The sequence below is a fragment of the Manacus candei genome, unplaced genomic scaffold, assembly GCF_025592945.1.
Source record: "Manacus candei isolate 608988 ecotype Guabito, Panama unplaced genomic scaffold, ASM2559294v1 h1tg000046l, whole genome shotgun sequence".
NCBI classification, from domain to species: Eukaryota; Metazoa; Chordata; class Aves; order Passeriformes; family Pipridae; genus Manacus; species Manacus candei.
The window spans coordinates 14259402-14280941 of NW_026138094.1; the positions used below are offsets into that span (position 1 = coordinate 14259402).

The 21540-nt window shown below is 49.6% G+C and overlaps 2 protein-coding genes across 4 annotated transcripts in view; both read right to left on the bottom strand.

Moving 5' to 3' along the window:
- The window catches only part of IGDCC3 (immunoglobulin superfamily DCC subclass member 3), a 97095-nt gene extending 89528 nt beyond the window's left edge, over positions 1-7567 (bottom strand). The window contains exon 1 of the mRNA XM_051797183.1: positions 7227-7567. Coding sequence (XP_051653143.1) covers positions 7227-7293 — 67 coding nt within the window. The 5' untranslated portion in view covers positions 7294-7567. The remainder of the gene's footprint in view (positions 1-7226) is intronic.
- Positions 7568-7995: 428 nt separating this feature from the next.
- Positions 7996-21540, bottom strand: part of IGDCC4 (immunoglobulin superfamily DCC subclass member 4) — a 91327-nt gene continuing 77782 nt past the window's right edge. For 2 of the 3 annotated variants that reach the window (XM_051796536.1, XM_051796538.1), the window contains 2 exons: positions 17292-17456; positions 7997-15691 (listed from right to left, as the gene is read on the bottom strand). In XM_051796536.1, coding sequence (XP_051652496.1) covers positions 15170-15691; positions 17292-17456 — 687 coding nt within the window. In that variant the 3' untranslated portion in view covers positions 7997-15169. Of the gene's footprint in view, positions 15692-17291; positions 17457-21540 lie in introns of all 3 variants that reach the window. The other variant, XM_051796535.1, reaches the window with a different exon arrangement.

A 21540-nucleotide genomic window follows, 5' to 3' on the forward strand; every position in this document is an offset into this window, starting at 1 on the left:
TGTCCAGGAGCACCCAAATTCCACCTCAATTTATGCTTTTCTCATGGAATGCTTATTAGACCTTGAAGAAATCCCACTGACTCTTTCCTGGGGCTTCAGGGACAGTTGACCAACTAACCAGACACATGGAAAAGCAAGCCCATCCCATCTGGGGATTTGGGAGAAACCAACCTTTGTCTTTCACCTGTCACAAAGGTGGACTCAGAACACAGAGCACTGCCTTCCCGGGATGCTCATGATGAGAGATAAAGGGACAGAGACACTCACAGAGGAATCTCCATGGTGAGACAAGAAGGCTCCTGGTGTTTGCTCTAGAGACCAGCTCAGATGGGCCAGAGAGAGAGCACAGGCAGAGCAAGGAAGCAGTGGAGCAAGGGGAGAGAGGGACCCAACTCAGTCAGCATAAATAACTGATTGCAGTCACCAACAGGGCACAGCAACAATGCTGCAAAGTTGGAAGTAAACGGCAGTCTGCAAGCACATGGAAACAGTAAAAGTGCAATTAATTGAGAGACAGTGAGGAAATTGCCAAGGCCGTGCATGCTCACTCAGGGAGTTTGAAAGCCCCATCCATCTCCAACAGCTGGCTTCGTATCCAAACCCAGCTCATCCCACACACCATCCCAGGTAACTCCCGAAAGGATCTGCGAGGCAGCGTGGCTCCCAGCCACTCCCTGCTTGAGGCACAAACTGTGAGCTCTGCAGTACAGTGGCAGGGTCTGCAGTCAGAGCAGGGGTGTCAGGCAGGGAGCTGCACAACCCCGCTCGTCTCCACACCGGCAGCACGCGAGGGAAAACCGCTTTGCTTTCTGCAAAGGGGTGGAGGAAGGAAGTCTGATTAGCTCTGACATAAAGGCCATAAGAAAATTACTGGAATCCTCACTCTACAAGTCTCCTTTTGAGAAACATTTACCATCTCCCTGAGCAATACAATATGTGACTATATGTGCAAATATTTAACAAAAACTACTTCCCCTATTGATCAAGCAGACAGGCATACTCAGAGAAACCAATTAGCACTTGTGCTTTTGAACCAAGAGATTTATTTAGTGCTGAGAGAAAGAACTTCGAATTAATGGGAAGCTTAAAAGACACTTTGAAGTACATTTAAAAAAAAATAAGTTTAATTATTTTTTACTTGACACTGTGATTCACATTCAAAGCTTCAAAAGAACTTGCTCATACCCTAGCATTGTCCTTTTCGATTTGGGAAACACGATTTTGGCTTTCCCTCCTGTGCCTCAGCAGCTAATCTCACTGCTCTAATTAGCGGTGACATCCACTGCCAAGGACCTCAGTCACATCCTGGCTCATCCCCCTGGACCCCATCCAGACCTGCAGCCAGCAGGGCCATCCCTGCCCTGAGAGCACACGGTCCCGACAGATGAAGCCCGTATTATTACTCCTGTTCTAGACAGGGAACATTAATCACAGAGAGATGAAATGAGCTGCCAAGAGCCGGGGCTGAGCTCGTGGCAAGGCGAGATATTGCGGGAGCAGTTGAGTCCACCCAGTTCTTCCTGGCACTGCATCATCAGGAGCACTGGTGGGGAGACCAAGGCAGCCCCAGCTCCTCTCTCATCACACCAACAGCACGACATCCACCTGCAAACTGCCTTTCACAAGCAGAAATTTGCCCCCTTCTGATTTACTCTGTTCCCAGCATAACACAGCACATACCAGCAGCATTACCACCCCCATGGATAACCACTCCAGCCCTGCTTCAATAAAGCCAAAAGAAGATGCCCAGGACAAGAGGATTTTATAGTGGGATGCAGGTTAGTATTAGGGCCAAAAACCTGGGTGCAGTTTGGGCCAGCCCTATGAAAAATGGCTCCTGTTTTTTTCAGCGGTGGGTTGTTTTTTATTCAAATCCTGCAAATGGGAGGATATGGAAGCAAGAGATATATGGACCTGAAAGATGTTCTCCAACAGATTATAACAAGGTTCAGGCTGATGAAATTGGCAGCCTAAAAATCCAGCTGGTGCGCTCTTAAATCTCCTTGAGGCTGACCCAGACCCTAAGGAGAAAAGCACTGCACTGTAGTAAAGTGCAAATTGGCTCTTTAGGGCATCCAGAAAAATTTACATTTAAAGAAGAGGAGAATAGGCTGTAACAGGCCCCACATCTTGCTGGCAGTAAAGTTTACTAGCTCAGAATTTTTTATTCCCTTTCCTTTAGGACAGGAGGTTATATAAAGCGATTTTTCCATCAGGGAGCATAAACCACATCCACTCGTTAAGCAATTGCAGGAGGTCTCTGTCGGGGACAACACAACCTCTCAGCCACCTCATGCAGAACTCAGAAACATCCAGGATCACTGCCCTCAGTGAGGACACAGATTTTAGCTGAGGAAGGCAAGCGCAGCCCAAAGAGCTGGAGAAGTTGCCCCAAATAATTTTCATATGTTTGAGACCGGACTGGGCAAATCCCAGGAGGTCACTTGTTGAACGCTGTGGAAGCTGGAAGCATTCACAGCACAAAGAGCCTTTCCAGGACGAGCTCTGAGCCCTTGCGGGCTCCCCCATCCTGATGAAGGCAGGATAAAACCTGTTGGTATAGCTGGAAAGGGCAAAGACCTTTCCTGAGCTAATTACCCACGGTAGCTCCATCCACAGCGAGGATCTCGAGAGCATGGCAGCAAGCCGAGCGTAGGATGCGCTGTTATTTGCATTCCCCACGTGTTTCACAGCCCTGACCAGATCACAGCTTCACCACAGAGGGCATCAGCGACACAAACATGGAGCAGAAACAACCGTGCAGCAAAGGAGAGCACAGCAAAGGCAGCGGCCAAGATGGGAAATGCTGTGCCAGAGCCGGGGTCCCCACAGGCTTCAGCCCCCGAGGCTGCTCTAATGCAGAACGGGACAACAGCCAGTTTCATTCCCTGACCCCGCAGGAAAGCATCAGGGAGGTAGGTGGCTGTCCCCACAGCCAGCCCCTTGCACAGACCCAGCAGGGGATGGACTGGCCACACGGTGGGTGATGGTGCCTGTGGATCAGAGACATGGTGGCTGGGAGGATGGCACAAGGCTGCCAAAAGAGCCACAAGCAACTTGGCATCACAGTGCCAAAACAAAGCCCCTGAACTTCAGCTTGAGTCCTTCCATTCAGGCAGGACTGGGTGGCATGCAAAGAAAAGGAAGGAAAGGTGTTTCTGGAGGAGGAGAAGTTTCTGTGCACATCAAAACATTTGAAACTCTTAATTGAGTCCAGCAAACAAAATTATATCAAAGCAAACCCAGCGCTCCCTCCTCTCTGCCATCCCCTCTGCCTTATCACCTCCCACGCTGAAATTAAGGATGCAGGAAAGCATCGCCTCGCTCCTGCCAAGGAGCAGAGCACTGCACCGATCCCTGCCCACTCCAAATCCAGCATCTTGAAACACGAGCTCTTCTCTCCCTTTTCATGTGCTCTCAGGTTTCAGTAGAAACGATCCTTTTGCAAAAGCATCTCCCCAACCCAGCAGAACCACCCGCCACAACCCGCATCCCCTGACTTGCCATCAGCTTCATAATCACATGTGCAAGAACAACAAAAAAAGCCAGGCAGCAAATCCTTGACTCTGCTCTGAAACTCTGGTTTTAAATTACCTGCGTGGAGCAGGTCTGGGTTGTTAAAGTGACTGGGCTGCTCTCAAGTGGAGGGTGCGATACAACGGTGACACCCGATATAACAGCAAGGCCAGATCAGTGTGCTCTGTGCTTTCCTCATCTCTCACCTATTTCCCACTCTCTTCTCTTAAACTGTAATTATTGACATGGTCACCTCCTTAACCATCAGTTTTATATGCTTGCCAATGACTCCTGAACATGTGTAAACAATTATTTTTATTTTCTTGCAAAACCAAAATGTTGGATATTCTTTTGGATAAGCAGACTCGGGTAGATTTTCATGAGCCCTGCTACATAATTTATTAGTTTCTAAACTCTGTAAAACTAAAAGCTCCAGTAAAGTTCAAATAAGTTTGTGATTTCAAAGTAATTCTGAATGGACTATTCCTCTTCCTGCCTAATGTTATTCGGTTGATTTAAATGGGAATTCTTAAACTGCAGAAGGGGATTCCTGCATTGTTTTGTCAGACAAATAAAAGGACGATATCCAGGGTCAGAAGCCCAGGAGTGCAAAGCATGAAATACAGTGGGGAAAAAACATCTTCTGTCCCAGATCTGGTGCAGGCTGCAAAATTAAGCACATGATCTGCTCATCCCATGGGTTTGGAGCAGAGTCCCAGGGTTTGTGAAGCAAGGGGCTGGCATTGCATGGGATCACTGCTTAGCACTTCACACACTGTGACACAGGACCCTCCAGAAACAAGGGAATCAGAGAAAGAAAAAGTTCAGGCAGACAGAAAAGAGGGAGAAAAACCTTTCCATTTGCAGACATAAACGGGAGCAGTTTTGCAGCTCTCTGCCAGGCAGTGCTGCTGCTGAGCTGCTCCTTACTGGCCCATGCCAGGCAGATAGCACATGGGCCAAAACTGAGAATGAGCAGGATGGAGAGGAACAGGGAATTGGGTTCTAATCCTGGATCTGAGACCCTCTGCCAGCTTCTAAGCAAGCATAGGAGCTTGACCTGTGCAAGGTCCAGAGCCTGATAAGTAATAAGAAAAGGTGCAATTAGACTAGTTTAGGATTTCTACGCCCTGTGGGAGGAGTGGCAGGGCAGATGAGGAGGGGACCGACCTGCCCTGTTGTCCTCTCTCTCACTTTGCTTTATAAACTTCCAAAGTTTAATCATGGCACCCTGATGGTCCCAGCAGGCATCTCAGTGCCACGGGCACAGCTGGCTGCATACTCACACCCATCAGCTTCGTCCCCAGCACAGCTCCCAAACATGGTACACGAGGATACGGCTGTGAGACACCCACCCATTTCACAGCTTGCTGCTGCCTCCACCACGTGGGAAAACCACGTCCCAAGACTCTCCTGTTGAGCCTCCCAAGAGAGATGAAGCCCAAATGTGGGCTTGAATTTCATACAGTCTCTGAGTGTTATTGGGGAAATGATACCTGATACTCTCTGTGTATATTAAGAAAAAAGACAGGGTATTACACCAATTTAGGAGAAAGCAATCCTTTTTTTACATCTGGAAAAAAAAGAAAAAAAAAACACCAACAAAGCCATACAGAGCAGAAATTAGTGAAAGCTTATAGCTTCAATAATTTAGAAGTTAAGCCTACTTAAATATAAATGACGATGTTTAATTCCAAGGCTGTTACTGAGCAGAGCTGGGGAGCCTCTCGTATCCTATGCCTGCCTTTGAATCCCGGGCTCAGCAATAACAGACAAAAGCTGTCCACTACCCAGAACAAAGAGCTCCAGGAAATTAAAAAAAAAAAAAGAAAAAGAAAAAGAAAAAAAAGAAAAAAAGAAAGAAAATACTGTCTCGCTGCTGAGCCCATTCCACGCTGACCAGCAGCTCCCAGCACCTCGTTCATAGTTGCCAGACCAGCATTTTGGGGAGTTTGAAAACCTCGGGGCTGGCAGCGGAGCATCGTGTCCCGCACAGCTCCGACACACGGTCCGTCCCCGCGGCCAGGCTGCTCCGCGCTCGCTGACACCGGCACGGGAGGGTTTGGTAAACTCAGCGGAGCGCAGAAACGCCTTACCTCGCTGCTGACCACAGAGAGCGACTAAACCCTCCGAAGGGGGAAAAAAAACTCAGAACAGAGAAACTTTGAAAGTGCTGCCAAACGCTCCTCAGCGGGGCCAGCAAAACACACCCCAAAGTCAGGAGCCACTGACCCGCCAATGCGCAGCATAAACAAACACACAGAGCAATTTGGACAGCAGCAGGCGATAACCCAGACACGAACTCAACTTGCTAAAGTTTTGCTTTCAAGTATTCACTTCTTTTACCTTCCTCCCTCCAAACAAACAAACAAAAAAAAGTACTTTTTCAACCATCCTCATTGCACTATCCAGGAATCTCAACAGAATAACGAGACCTGCTTCATTACATCCACTTCACAGATCACGTCTATTTTATGCGAGTTACACTGGCTTCTCCTCCTCGCCGTGGCTGCTACGGACCACGTGGCGAGATTTATGATGGGACTTAGTCCACAGCCTTGTTTCCTAAACACCCCAGCAGCTATCTCTGATAAATCTAACACACTTTTTTCTCTCTGATCATGCTGGGTCAGACCATGCTTGCAGGGTTTTCTTTTTAAACAGCTCATAGAATAATCATAGAATGGTTTGAGTTGGAAGAGACTTTAAGGACCATCTTGCTCCAACCGCTCTGCCATGGGCAGGGACACCTTCCACTAGAGCACGTTGCTGAGTTCCTACTTTTCCTTATCTTTAAGGCTGCTAAGCGAGACAAGAGCAGGATGCACACGAGTATTTTGCTGCAGAACAGCATCTTTCTCAGATTAGCCCCCCGCTTAAACAGTATCACCAGTAGAAGGAATATATTGCCATTTATCACAGGAGGTGCCGGGAAAGCTCCCTTTGATGTTTTGTCGTCTAGCCCTGGTCCGATGGACTGTGTTACCGGAGCGGACAGAGCTGAGCGTTACAGGAGAGCACAATATACTCGTAGGTTTGAAGTTGCTCGCCCTCATCCCTGCAACTTGTCACCCAACATCTCTGTCTCTCATCTCCTTTCCTGACGAACGCGACGCGCCCGCCGGGCGCTGCCTCCCGCTCCCATCGCCGTGACGATCCCGGCTCTGCCCTCCCGGCACGGGTGGATGCCCCGCCACGCCACTGCCCCGGCAGCCACCCCATCCCTCCCCAGCGCCAGCGGCGGGGGCTCGGGCTCCACAAACTCCACCATCCCTCCCCAGAGCCCCCCGCACACGGGGTTTCCAACTGGAAGCACCGCTCCGGGGGGAGCACCTCGGGACCTCCGCCGATGAAGGCGCTGGATGGGCTGGTGTGGGACTCTGTAGCCCCAAGATACGACCCCACTGCCCCGCGGGGACCCCCGCGCCTCACGGGCGGACACCGCGCGGCTGCTCGGCCCCGGTGCCGCGGGGCTGCCGGTGACCGCGGGCAAGCGAGAGGGACCGGGAGCGGCAGCGGGAATGGGGAGGGACAAGGGGAGCGCGGACGAGCACTGCCCCGGCCACCTCGGGGGTGACGAGGGGACGCGAAGTGCGGGAGAGACCGACGGACGGAGCGGCCGCGGGGCGGGAGCGGCGCCGGGCGCGGCGGCAGGTCCGCGGTCCGTGTCCGCGCCCCCGCCCGCTCCCCCAGCCCAGCCCGGCTCTTACCTCCGCGGCACACGAGCAGCAGCAGCCCCAGCAGGCAGGCGGGCAGCGCGGAGCCCGGCGGAGCCATGGCATCCCGGGCGGGCGGGCTCGCCTCCCTGCGCCCCACGGGGAGGGAGCAGCCCGCCGGCAGGGAGGGAGGGGAGGAGGGAGGGCGGGCAGGCGAGAACCACCCCCAGCTGCGGGGCGGGAGGGGTGAGGAAGGGGGGAAGGAAAGGGGAAAAAAAGGGGAAAAGCGGCTCTCGGCGGTGCTGCCCTCGGCGCGAACACGCCGCCGCGCCGGGCGGGCGGGGGGCGGCGCTGAGGGAGCGGGGCCGCCGGCGGGCGGGGGGCGGGCGGGCAGCGCCTTGCGCCATCTTGCGCATTCGCCGGGGCGCCGCCAGCGCCGGCCGGGCTGAGGGGACGAGGGGCTGAGGGGACGAGGGGCTGAGGGGACGAGGGGCTGAGGGGTCGGGGGGCGGCCCCCGTGAGGGGCCGCTCCGCGCCCAGGACCTGCGGGGAGCGTGCAGGGACCCTCAGGGGTCTCCCGTCACCGGAGCCCCCTCACGGGGCTCCCATCACAGAGCTCTCAGACCCCCTTCACGGCTCTCCCCTCAGTGGTTCCGCCTCACGGGGCTCCCTTCACAGAGCTTTTCTCACCAGTGCTACCTGACGGGTCTCCACCTCACGGATCTCCCGTCCCTCGAGCAGCTCCACAGGTCTCCCCTCACCGGAGCCCCCTCACGAGTCTCCCCTCACAGGTCTCCCTCACCGGGGACCCCTCGCGCTTCTCCCCTCACAGGACCCCTCTCATCAGAGCCCCCTCGAGGGCCTCCCCTCACCAGTTCCGCTCTCCGGGGCTCCCTTCACAGGGCTCCCCTCACTGGGGCAAGCTCACAGGAACGAAGAAGTGCTTGGCTTGTCCCACCTCAGTGCTTCTGATTTTAACGCTATCCTAAGGTGACTTACCCGGGTGGCTCGAGCAGATGTTGGACTAGCCTGCTCACCCTGGAAGGGTGAGGAAGGACCCAGTAAGGGATGAGTTGCTCCTAAATGCTGCCACAGCAGGATAATTTGTCTGCTCTCCTGGCATGAAATGAGAATAATGTGTCCCTATATAGCTCTCGGCCCCAGCACCAACACAATATTTTGTGCCTTCCAACTGATCCTGCCCTGTCCCTTGGCCCACATTCTCCACAAACATAACTCCCATCATCACTGTCAGCAGCAAAAGCCATCTCTGCAAGGACAGCTCAGTGTCTCTTGTGGTGTTTGCTTGGCGAGAAAACAACTAAGAAGAAATAAAAGTGGACCCTAATTAATTTATTTTTTCAGACTAAAATCAGATCTTGATGGACTGTTCTAAACCATGTAACCATTCCCAGAAATCTGGTGAAAACCCCTTTGTGAAGAAGAGCAATGTTAGGCTCCCCTGGATGGTGCACCCTGAGCGTGTCGGAATCAGCTAACGAGGAAGGAAAACGTCACTACATCTGCTCCACATTAAAGCTTCCCTCGTTTAGTGGAGGGCTGAGCTGTACGAGGTTGCTTTCAGCTGGGGAAGTATTTGCTCTGGCTCCGCCAGCCTCTCGGTAACATCTGAATTTCTGCGCTGTCCCTGACCTTTTGGCACTAGCCGTGCTCTTGCTCCGACTCCCTGGCTCCTGCCATGGGGCCCCACCAGCATTTTTATAATGCTCGCAGCCATCGTGGGCTTGTGGCAGCTTCCAGGACGCCACTGTCACTGAGGATAGCTCGTGGGAATTAATAATTCCAAGAGAAATAAAGCACCATGTGCTTCACAGAGCTGTTTTCCCCAGAAACCACAGATTTTGGGTGCTTTTGCTGCCGTGCACACTGGCAGGACCCAGGAGCTGGGGGAGGTAGGTACCTGTTTATGGCATCACCAAGTTCAGCCCTGCATCTGCAAATGACACTGGTGATAGTGCTGGTGGCACATTCAAAAACTGGAAGAGTGGGCAGTCCCCCCAAACAACAGGACTTGTGTGAAAAAAAATGAGATTTTTTAGGAAAAAGGCAGGTTTGGGGCTTTTGCAGCCAACTGAGAGCGGGAATTCAGAGCACTCGTTTTTCTATGCCCTGTAACCATGAGGGCTTAGAAAAGTTGCTTTGTATTGGAGGCAGGAATTTGCTTATCACACTGCAAGCAGAAATTGGAGCCTTTGGAAAAGCAGCAGGGTTATAGAAGTGACAGTGTCCAGCCTGAACTGAGGCTCCAAACCCTACCCTGCAGAGCAGTCCTAGGGTCTGTTCCTCTGTCCTCCCTCCTGCAGAGTGGCACAGGGTCTGCTGACCCATCTGTCCTCCCTCTACACGAGGTTATCCTCCAAGAGAGCTGCCCTCAGAGGGCATCACTCACCCCTCACTCCCTGCACAGCAAATTTCCATCAGCTCCAGTTGTGCTCCTGATTTATGCCAATTAACTGCAAACTGAGGTCCCCAAGACACCATTAGTAGTTTCAGCGGATGAAGTGGGAGATTAACTTGTCTGAATTCACTCCATTTATTATTCTATGTGTAATTGTGGTTTCCCTGCCTGCAAACAGCCTGGGAGCTTTTCACTTACATACGTACACACGGGGTTTTAGCATCTGTTTTGTGGTCAGTGAGCAATAGGGAGCAGGAGCCAAAATCATGGCACCCACCTCAAGGTACTGAGCCGAGAGCTGTGCCAGCAGTGGTGGGACAACCCTGGGACCTGCTTCTGGAAGCTGTATTCCCCAGCAGAAACTGTTTTCTGTGTGTCTATTGAGGATCCTGTTGAGTTGCCCATCACCCCCTCCCCCAAGGTGCTTCCTTGCTCGTTTGTGGGGTTACCTGTCATTAGGAGAAAGACTCATCAGAGTTACACCATCTGACAGAGTTCCCTTTTAACCACTATCAGAGAACACTGTGCTAAGCGCAGATTTATTACCTCTGTAATGCAGATAAAATGAGATTTTATGGCTCTGTAGTCCTGGCAGCGTAAAGTAATAATGGAAACTATCTACCGAAGTAGGGAATGCATCCCAGGAAGGAAGGGAGATGCACGGGAGGTTAACAGCATGTCCTCGGGCACCGCCAGATATCCTCTCGCCAATCTCCGTGGACAGAAGCCACTGAGCATTCAGCCCAGTGTGCCATCCAAGAGAAGTCTCACCACTCATTTGCTAGATGCCTCTGCTTATTTTTCCCATTAAGAAATTCCACAGCAAGATGAAGCATGAAACTGGACAAATAATTTTTCTTTTTCCTTATAGGAATTGGTTCAAAACTGAGAAATGAGCAAGCATCCAGAAATGCCTAATGAACTCAAACTCTGCCCCTGTCTGAAATTCCAGAAGAACCCCTAAGAAACCAGGCATCCATTATCATCCCACATTCCCAGCCTTCATGGTGATGAGCTCAGGCACTGAACTGAGTGTGAATCCTGGATCCTGCTCCCACCACTGCTTCCCCCAGCAAGGTACAGCCTTGCACAGCTGTAACACTCTGAATTGTGAGATGAATTCCACTCTTTTTTTTAAAACATTTTATTAATAACCCATTAGTTAAGGAATATAAGGACAATGTCTTCTTACACTTTTAACACTAAAGAGTATTTGTGGAGTAAGAACAGTCTCTGAAGAAAGAAAGTTATAATAAAGTACAGCATGGAACCAAACACAGACACAACCTTCAAACAAGATCAAGTTCTGGTTATACATCCTTATGCACTGTGCAGAAAATTAAATGAAATTTAACTTGAAAATACAAGCAATAACAGAAATAGATGGTAGATTTCTGCTGGACTAAACACTGCTTTTCTAACAAAAGTATTGATTAGAAAAGACACAATGATCCCTTCAAAACATCTATTACTAATGAGACCAAAAACATATACAGTGCTCTAGTAAAATGGTTGTTTTCTTACACAGCATATTTCATGGGCTGATCTCAGGACTGTTAACTAGTAATGTAAAAAGATTCTCAAACCCTAAATTATAAGTTATCTCATTTGAACTATTTAAACCAGAACTTTGCTGTCTGTTAAGTAAGAAATCAAATCAATAAAAAGCTGATAGAGGGTTTTCTGAGTCATGTTTTTCATGTAACAAGGAAAGAAAAGAAATGAAAGGTTGAGAATTGTGACTCTCACAGCAGCATGGGGAATATACAGTTGTGTAGCCAAACAGTAACATTAATACTACAAAATTATGCCAGTGAGACAAACCTGACATTTTAACAATGTAAAACAATATACACCAGCAAAAAAGTTGAACAGCAATAATCTTTAGTGTTACTGAAAGGAAGAAAAGGGAGAAAGGAGCCTGGTGTGCAGGAACAGATATTAAGCATGATGGGTAATTAAAGGTATCAACAGTTTGTGTGCCTGTGAGAAATCTGCAAGAAAGCTACTTATTCCATGATAAAAAAATATATGCACTGGTTGTTTCAGCTTTACACATCAAGTGTGTATTATGTGTCTTCTTCAATTCATTTCTAGCTGGGGCTGAAAGGTCCCCATGTGTTCTGGGCAGGAGAGACCTGGAGCACAGCTGAGTTGGACACGGACACCCAGCACTCCCTGGGGACAAGTGTTGGTCCAGGGACAGCTCCGCTGCTGCCGGCCAGGGCTGACTCCTGGCTCCAGGGGAACGGCCTGGATTTCTGTAGCTGAGGTTTGGCCTATGAGCCCAAGGCCACCACAGTTCTTGGACATCCAAACGCTGCCAGTCTCACATCCTGGTACAATTTGGTGAGGTGTAATGAGACCAGAACAAGCCTCAGCATGAGGAGACAAAGTATTTTTGGGATGTGTAAGCAGAATTGTTTGTGCTCTCCTGCATCTCCCCCAAAGCTCTCGGGGCACATAGCTACTGTGGTGGTTTGGTGGTTGGCCCAAGGTGATCCAGGGGAACGGTGCCTGCCTTCAGTGACAGGCAGGGACAGCTTCAGGCAGCTCAGCTCATGGCTGTGGGATTGCTAAAGTCAGTACAGACAAAGCAGAGGGTGCATGTAAAAGGGAGCTTCCCGAAAACTGTGGCACATTTCTATATCAGCCACTGGACTAAGCCTCCATCCCCTTCCATCCCGTGGATGGAAAGCTCAGGGCTGGTCCATGACCTGCCCCAGGTACTGTGTCCTGACAGGGAGCTGGGAGGAGAACTCTGGTGCCCTGGTCATACCTGCTGCTGGCCAAACTGCTCCTGGCACTGCCCTCTGATAGCCAGGATGCTCAGCAGGAGCGGTCCTTCGGCACCCTGACGTGTGTGAGGGCAGAGGAACTGGTTTGGGAGGTGAAAGGAAGTGACCAAGGGCTCCCCTGGAGTGGTTCCCTAGAGTGAGCATTTTGGAAAAGTGTCCTCCTCCCTTTCTGCACCCCAGCAGTGGCAACATGGCTTGTGCAGGGCCTGTTCTGTCACTGGGGAAGGGCAAGGACTGTTCCAGGGAAATAACTGGGAACTGAGACCCACCTGCAGAACATCCCCCCACCCTCTGCAGTGAGTGCCCGACACTGCCCAGCTGGAGGGTTTGTGCCTCTGCCTCCACTCCCATAGAATGTGAATTGCCCCTATTGCCTGCAATAACACTGCACTGCCTTAGCTGTAGCCTGCTAAGTCATGAGTTTCAAAGTCTTGTGGCAGTGGGGTCTGGAGGTTATTATCCTCTGCCTTTCTAGCTCCTCGCTCTGGTAGCACACACACACTAACTCCTGCCTCACCTGCTCGCCGGCACCGATTTCCAGTCTCTGTCCCACAGCATTCCAGAGTTATGGCTCTTCAGAGCATGGAACAGCATTTCTGAGACTCCTCAAGACACCAAGCAGCAGCTGGAGCAAACAGAGTGAGCGCAATGACTTGAAATCCAGCCAGTTACCAGAGCAGTGTGTGGTGCTGGGAGGACAGGCTGCAGGCTGGGGAGAGGTGGAAGCTCCAATATCCTTCCCAACAGGGTACATGGAGGCTTGGAGGTTCTCCTCTGCTGAAGAGCTGGAGCTCAGGGTGTGATGGATTGCAGGGACACGGGCTGGTGCAGCTCAGCTCCACACACAGGGCACACTGTGACATGGCTCCTCACAACAGATGCAGGGACAGGGTGACAGCAGAGTGAAGTTCTCCTTGCTGCAAGCAGTGGTACCTCCATCCAGATTTCACCACAAAAAACAAAATCTGAAGTCTTCTACAGGATCTCAGGTCAGCACATGGCTCCCCCATAGAGCTTTGGGGGAATTCCAAAAAGAAATGAGGGAGACGGGCATATTTTCCTTCATTTTTTAAATAAACAAATGGCCAGATCTCTGAATCCTCCAGGAAGGCAAAACATTTACCAAACACTCATGACCAGAGTTACCAATGCTTGTTACCTCTGCGGAGCTGGTCCAACTGGTACCATTTGCAGTTGAACTCTGCAGGCCTGGAGCAGGGCTAAAGAAAAGGTGGAGAAAAGTCCACTCCAGGCAGGGCCAGGCTGAGAGACGTGTCAGCAGTAAGCAAACAGCATCATCAGGAAGAGTCACCAGATGATTTTCAAACTAGACTGACTGGTATGAGACCAAGGATTTGATTTTCATTTTAAAGGCTCTGGTAGTGCTCTGCTCTTCAAGAAAAAAAAAAATCCACACAAAAGCACTTTGGCCAGGACTCTCAGAAGTGACTGGAAAATTTCACTTGTTCATCCAAAGCCTTCAGCAAGTCCACTGCTTACAGAAGGCTGAGTGCTGCTTTCTGGAAATCAAAACCATCTGAGATGTCTCCTCTTGGGCACACACAAAAAATGAAATAGATTTCCCCAAGATCACAAGTTACTTTTGCAATTGTTGGTTCTTCTTTCTCTTCATTAGTATAAGCTTTTTAATGAGAGATGGATCGACATCCCACCAGCTGGAGCAGTCTCCTTTGGCAGTTGCTGCAAAACACAGTCCTACAGAGAGACACAACCCAACTCTCAGGTTGTAGGGAAGGTGTCAAAGAAACAAAGCAAGAGACATCAGATCTGCAGCACTATGTGTTAAAAAAGAGTCAACAACCAGTGCAAACATATTCTTTAGAAAAAGGCAGTATAAGAATAAGTTAAAACCTATAATGGACTATAACAAAAGAGTAGATCTACTGCTTTCTTTTTTTTTCTCCAACAGACATGAGGTAGTTGTGTTGTTAGGGAGGAAAAAATAAAGAAAGAGAGAAGTAGTAAAAATGCTACTCTATACCACACACTATTCCACTTTATAAAATTAAATAATATAAAGATGTTCCAAGGAAATAAAAATACATGTTGTACATTAAAAGGACAGATGTGTACCTAAAATATTAGGTACAAGAACCTACATAAAACAAAGTCCAGGCTGGTGAAATGACCCAGACGCTGCAGAAGGTTCTATTTAGTACAAGTTGTTAGAGGCACTCGTAGAGTGTGTAATAAAAGGCCACTACATCAGCCTGCTAGCAGAAGTTACAGAGAGCCTGGGAATCCTTCTAACCACGGGAGGGCAGAAAAGGCTGGTGGTTGCAGCTCACTGCGTTTGTTTCCGTCGGCTTCCACCCCCTCCCGGGACTCCCGGGACAGGATCCATCCCGGCACAGTCGGCAGTGCCAAGGCACTCCCAGTGCAGAGGCAGTTGAGGAGGATCACTCAGTGTGCTCTGCCACTTCCCAGCATTACACCACGTCTTGCCAGTCGCCTGGAGGACTCCAGAGAAGTGACAGCCCCGGTCTAGCGCGAAAAGGCTCCGTTCCATCCTGGTTCTCTGCGTCAGGCTTTGGCAGACGGCTCGATCCTGCTCCCACCAACACCCAGCTACTCACCAGCTTCAGCAGGAAGGAGACGGCCCTGCCCAAGGTACCTCCTGGTTTCCTGCAGGCGTGTGCCCAGCTGAGGGGTCCGAGCCCCGCTCTGGGAGGTGCTGTGCCCGCTCAGCTCCTGCTGGGCTCCATGAGCCGAGGGCAGGCAGCACCTCACAGCTCTGCCGTGATCAGCACCGGGTCAGGTCACTCTCTGTGGCTGTGGACACATGCCATGTTCTCAGATGCTGAGGATGGACTGGTTAAACCAGAGTTACTGCAGAGCGGGGCTTCCTCTGGGGCCGTGGAAAGCAACTGGCCCTTGACTGGCTGCACATCCCGCCCGCCCTCCTGGATGGAGTCCGAGTCTCCACTCTCCACTGAATCCAGACTTTCTCCATGGCTGTGGAAGCCGTTGGTGAGCCCAGGGATGCAAATAGCCTCTGGTTTGTTAGTCTTTGTGTCAGCCTGGGCCTGAGCCTCCAAATTCCCTGTGCAGTCCACCAACACTTGGCCTGTGTCCTGCTGGGAGCTGGGAGAGCCAGGAAGAACCAGCTCTCCTGAGGGGAGCTCTGCAGGCTCCTGGTCCTCGATTTCTGTCTCTTCACTCTCCAGGGTGTGCAGCTGGGAGTCATAGTCTCTGTCAGAGGCTGAAAAATCAGAATGGACAATGACCTCTGCTTCCACTTGGTGGAGGTTGGCTGGTGGGTGGCTTTTCTTTGTTTCATTCTGTTATTAAGCAGAGGGGAAATAAAAAAAAAGAAGGTAAGGTAAGTGAGAGTCTGATAATTGAGGCTGTAACCCAACCAAGCACTGAAATGTATTTCTTTTTAATCCCACAGAGTGCAATGAGATGTACACACGCCTCTATTAAACATTATCTTGATGTGCTTCTCAGAGCTGAAGTCTTAAGAAACATCTCAAATCACCTCAGGATCATTATTCCTATTTTACACTTGAGAAAGCAAGTCCCAAGGGAGCAAAGTGATTTGCCCACAGTTTCTTGGCAGGCTGGAGCAACCATTCCTCCAAGTCTCTGTCCCACAGTTTTCAAAACTCACCAGTCTGTTTCCATATTAAGGGCCAGATTTCAAAAGGCTGAGTGGGCAGCACTCTAGGAAACCAGCTTCAGAGAGAGATAGCAGGGCTCCCTTCAATTTCCTGCTTTAATTTTGGCTACATATCACAAAGTGTGTGTTCCTTAGAGCCCTGGTCACAGCCTGCAAAAGTCTGTGTAAATTCAAGCACTTGAATTCAGAAAGAAAACAGTAAGTTCTGCTCTGCAGTGTTTTAAGCAGAGCTCAGGCTACAGAACTCCACAAATCTGGCTGACAAGCAGGTCATTCCATGAGATTATCACTCAATAATTTAACAGACAAATTATTGTGGAAGCTCACAAAGAGCTCTCTAGGCAATCAACGCTCGAATTCTGGGCTGAGTGTGATGTAGCAGCAAGAAGACAATTCAGGGTATGGAAGTGACATCCCACGTGTAATTTGCTCTTTCTGTTGAAGCCAACTTTGAGCATCATTTACATATTTTAACACTTTTCTCCTTTTGTTGACAAACTCTGCTGGGTAAGCTGTGCTGTAAACGGTGCCCTGTAATTGGGCTGTAAAACATTGTCTTAACTCTATCCACAATGTTAATTACATCCTGTGTATAATTGATTTTCACACCACTGTCTAGGAAGGAAACATAGGTGGGTTACTTAGAAGTAGTTGCAGGGGGTGGAGGACGAACTTTTTAAAACAATAACCAAAGAAATCTTCTGGTACAGAGTCAGCCTGAGCAGGTGCCAGCTTGCTTTGCTGAGACTGTGGCACAGACATCCCAATCCTTGCACAAATTCTCCCAAACACGGGAGTGCATGTTTATTCCAATGAAGCAATATCAGAAATAGGATTTCCTCCCAGTCTGTGCACCCACATAAAGAACACAAGTGCAGTGGAAATTGCTCTGCCCTATCTGGAGAAGGGAGTTTAAATCAACCCTTGATCTTTGACTCCTTTTACAGCCAAAAATGCAATCCCTCCATCAGGCTGTATATCTTAATGACTGTGCTGAGCTCTGCAGCTCCTAACTCATTCAAGGGGCTGAGTGCTGCATGGCCACAGCAAAGACTCCAAGCAGACTGCTGGTGCCTGGATCCAGGGCCTCAGTGACCAGGAATGCCACAGCCCCACTGACAACCGAGCTTCTGAGCCCACCTGACCATCACCAGAAGAACAAGCCCACAAAAAGGGGCTGCAAAAAGGAGAAACAGAGATGGGGAACATAAATAGGAAGCCCACATCAGAATACATAAGTCAATAATTCAAACACCCACCATCACAGCATCATAAACCAGAGCTTGTAACAGAAGCTTCTGCCCTGTGCTGGAGGGGAGCTTGAGTGACCCGTTCACAGCAGAGAGGGGCTCCTTAGTGATGGTGTCCCCATATCTGGCAATGCTGTTTGTCCAGGGCTGGGTGGTCGACTTGTTCCATGAAGACTGCAGGAGAAAAGTGGGAGGAGAAAAGATCCAATTATCACAGACACAGATTCTTAGCCTCATACAAGAGATGTGAGAAGCAGCTTGAAAAAGGAGAGTGCAGGTTGGGAAAATACAACAAACGTGGAGGACACTTGTGATGGCATCAAAATGAAAATGCTCTGCAGTGGACTCACACAGTCGCTGCCTTAGAAGTGGCTTTATTGCTGGTACGTGGGCTGATGCAGAGCATGGGGATAAAAGATGCCAGATGGTTGTAAAAGGGTCTTTCCACTGACTCTTAAATTGCAAGACCAACAGGTATATCATGGCACAGACATCATTTAGAGGTCCCCTGAAATCAGCTCCCTGCAGAACTACAAACAGCCCAGAGCAGAACGAGCCCACTGAGAAACAGAGCAGAGCTGGGAAGGGAAAGGGATGGGGAAATCTGGAGCTGAACGATCACAGCATTTGCTTTGGCACCAGCAAGAAGGACCCTCACCTGTGGGCACTGGCCTGTGTGCTCCAGTAAGAGCTGGAGACAATGGTACTCTGCACAGAATTCCTTCTCCAAGCCAGGGCTTGGGTGAACACTCTGACATTACCCATCAACACAGAGACACAAAACTGGGGGCCTTATTTCATTTAATTTATTTTTTTTTTTTTGCAACAGACCACCAAGCAATTCTTAGCTCAGCTTTAAGTCCCCTGGGCAACCAGTGTTACCTTGTTTGTAGATCTAATTAAATTATATGGGCTGAACGCAATTTGTTCTGGGTTCTCTCAGCTTCCCCTTGCAATAAACTGTTGAATGCACACCTCTGTGTATGGGAAATGTGTGTCTTTAAGAGCTGAAGTTATTTAACAGCTCAGACTATTAGTTGACAGGCAGAACAGTATTTTCTTTCCAGCTTTTGATTTTATTGGGCTGTCCTGCATGTACCTGAGTTCAGCCTTGCTACTACACATACATATACAGACACACTCTCAGATTTAGGGACCACACAGGCCTATTATCTCTGGCCTTGTTCCACAGATGTTACACATTGCCTGGGTAGAAGAGAGGTTGATGCAGGGATGAAGAGGAGAAAATCCTGCCCTGACAACAGCGAGTGTGCACATGCACATGACATATTGGTGGTGTGAGCAGGACGGCTGTGCAGGGGGAAGATGTACAGCACGTCTCTTCAAACCCACTGACCACCTATCGCTCACTGTCAGCAGGAGAAGCCCAGGTTCCTGCTCTGCACATGTGGCTGCTCCTTAGGCCAAATCTGTCCCAAATCTGCTCCTTAGGCCAAATCTGTCCCAACTCACGCCAACGTAGCGTGAGTCCAGCCGAGATAGCGAGGAGATTTCTGACATCAGCCTGACCTTGTGTGAGTCATTTGACCTCCTTGTGCCTCGGTCCATCTGGCTGGAAATTAGGTAGAAATACATGACCAGATGTTGTGTGTGAGCCAGGCATTCCTAAGTCAGCTATTTAGCAAGAAGCAAATGCTACTTTGTGCTGTCGGGGCTGGCCAGAGGACACTGAAGTGCTCCTGCGTGAGCCCTCTGTCCACCCTCATCCAGGCACCCAAGGGGCTCAACACCTTGGGGGAGGCAGAGCTGCGTTACATCCCAGCACGACTCCCAAGTCACAGCAGCTTTGCTGCTGCCTCTGGATGTAATTTTTAGCAGACAAATAGTGAAAGGCCTCATTGATATGCCAGCACCCTGCAGAACAGTGACGTCCAAGCCCAGTGCAGTGGCTATCAAGCGTTTGCTAATTTAGACGTGGATGCTTGAGGCAGTGTCTTTGCCATTTCTCTCTCTGCAATCCTCAGCAATATATTCTGAGCCAAAAGCATTCCCTAATTGCTCCCTTTCTAAGTGGACAATCATTAAACTACACTTTAATAGCAAGAAATCAACCAAGCGATCCCAGAGAGCTCACAATAAGGAATATCTCCACATGCGAGTGCTCGAGGAGCGTGTTCAATTTGCTTCTGCTGCCATCTGAAAGGCTTTCTGCAGCTCCATCCCTGACTGATGGCTTCTGTGCCTCTTCCAAGGAACATACGTTACTGAGCAAATACTGCCTGGAGATTTCAGCGCCGAACCTACACAAATCTGCACACATGCACCAAATGTGTGTCCTGTTAGAGATGCCTGCATGCATATTTGCCATCAGAGAGATCTGAGCATCGTGCGCAGACACACACACAGAGCAAACTCGAAAACCTTCTTGCAGGCATCTTGTGAATACCAAAAAACGTGGAAAGAAACAGGCAGCTCTACTGCAATCCCCCATGGACCATCTGTTAGCGGAAATGTCAATCTGCCATGTTTACATAGGTTTTGATGACTCTGGGAACAGCCTGTTCAGCTCTGGCTGAAATTGGCTGCAACGAAGAACAAACTTGTTTTGTACCAGTTTGCAACTTTCAACAAACAGAAAAAACCATCAGCCACACAACATGGCCTGTGTCCCACATGTTGTTCGAGCACATTATGTTTGAGAGGGGAAAAAAAAAGGCAAAAATCAAATCCCTGTTGGGGCTTAGGCTCTAAGGTTGGGCAGCGGCAATTAACTGTAGGTCTGTTTTCATCACCGACCTGAACAAATCTTGAGTGTCTGAAAGCTTTGCTGCTTTTTTAAGTAGCATTTTTTGGTGTAATAAATGATACTGATTTCTTTACTTGAGGGAGGCTAGTGAGTGGGTGATGGAAGGAAATGTTCTCTCGGTTTTTACAACAGAGTAACGAAGGCAAAGAGCAAGGAGTGTCAGTCTAACACTAATTTAACGAGGGAAAAATCCCTTTGTCAGTTCACTGCAAACACAAGAATGAAAACTAATAAAAACATCTTCCAATAAAAGGCATTCCCATTACAGCTAAATCCTTATCAAAGCAAACAAGCCTTCTCATTTTAGCCTTTTTATAGAAACTCTGGCTAGTATAAACGTGCCTAGATCGTGTTACCTTCTCAGTGACAAGTCATGATTTCATGCAAATATATGAGCTGAGAATGAACACGTAGGAAAAGTTCAACTTGAAACCTCCCCTGTTTTATGTGGATGGTTATTTAAAGGATCTTGAAGTCCTGTGCAAAACAAGGCTGGGGGCATTTCAGATGTGCTCAGCTTTTGAGAGTGTCATAGCAGAGGGAAAGGATTGCTGAACAGCCGGTGGGAGCGGGAAAGCTCCGTGTCACGCAAACATACCAACATCCCTGCCCACAGCTGGGATGCAACAGAACACAGACCTCTTCCCTAGCAGATAAAGGAGAGTCTCTGCTCGCTGTCACCAGGATCACAGCTCTCATCTGAGACTTCTCAGAAAACACTGGGACTTCTTTTCCACACACAAAAATTTCAACACGAAAATGACAAACAACCCGGGTAGATCCAAGTTCCCTGATGTGTTACAGCTTTTGCTCTCCGAGTCCCAGGGATGCTTCATGGGAAACACAGTCCTGCGGGAAGGAGGCCCTCAGGGAAGGAGCAGGGTAGCAAGCAAGGAAGGTTCCAGCTCGCAAAGAAGCACAACAGCAAACACTTCCAAGCCAAAACGCTTGGGTTTGGTTTCACTCAATGAAAAGCTGAAGTCTTCCACGGAAAGCAGATGCTTTTTAACATTCTCCCCCACCCCCTAAATTGCTTGGCCCACAAGCAGCAGTGACAGAGCTGTCTGGAGCAGAGCCATTTTATCAGCCTCAGTCCATCTGTCAGGGGAGACAGAGCTGCATCTCCACAGCCTGTGCTCCACAGTGTCAGTTCTAACAGGGATACCCAGGGCATCAGGGAGGGGTCACTTGCAAGGGGAAGACAGTAAGAGAGGAAAATCACTTGTCATTGTCTTTACAAATCCTTCCCTGTGACCACTGGGAAACATACAGAAAGGAAGGAAAATGGGCCACTAAATGGCTGTGTTCTCCTGCCCAATGGAGCTGCCAGCATCCAGAGGGGCCCTGTGCTGACAGCTCGGCTGCAGTAGCACCTTCTTGTCCTGCAGGCAGGGACATGAGGGGCCAGGAGACTCCTCTGGGACTGTCCCACCTTCCACTTGCACCGTCCTGCACCCCCAGCATTATGTGTAAGAGCTCAAGAGGAATCAC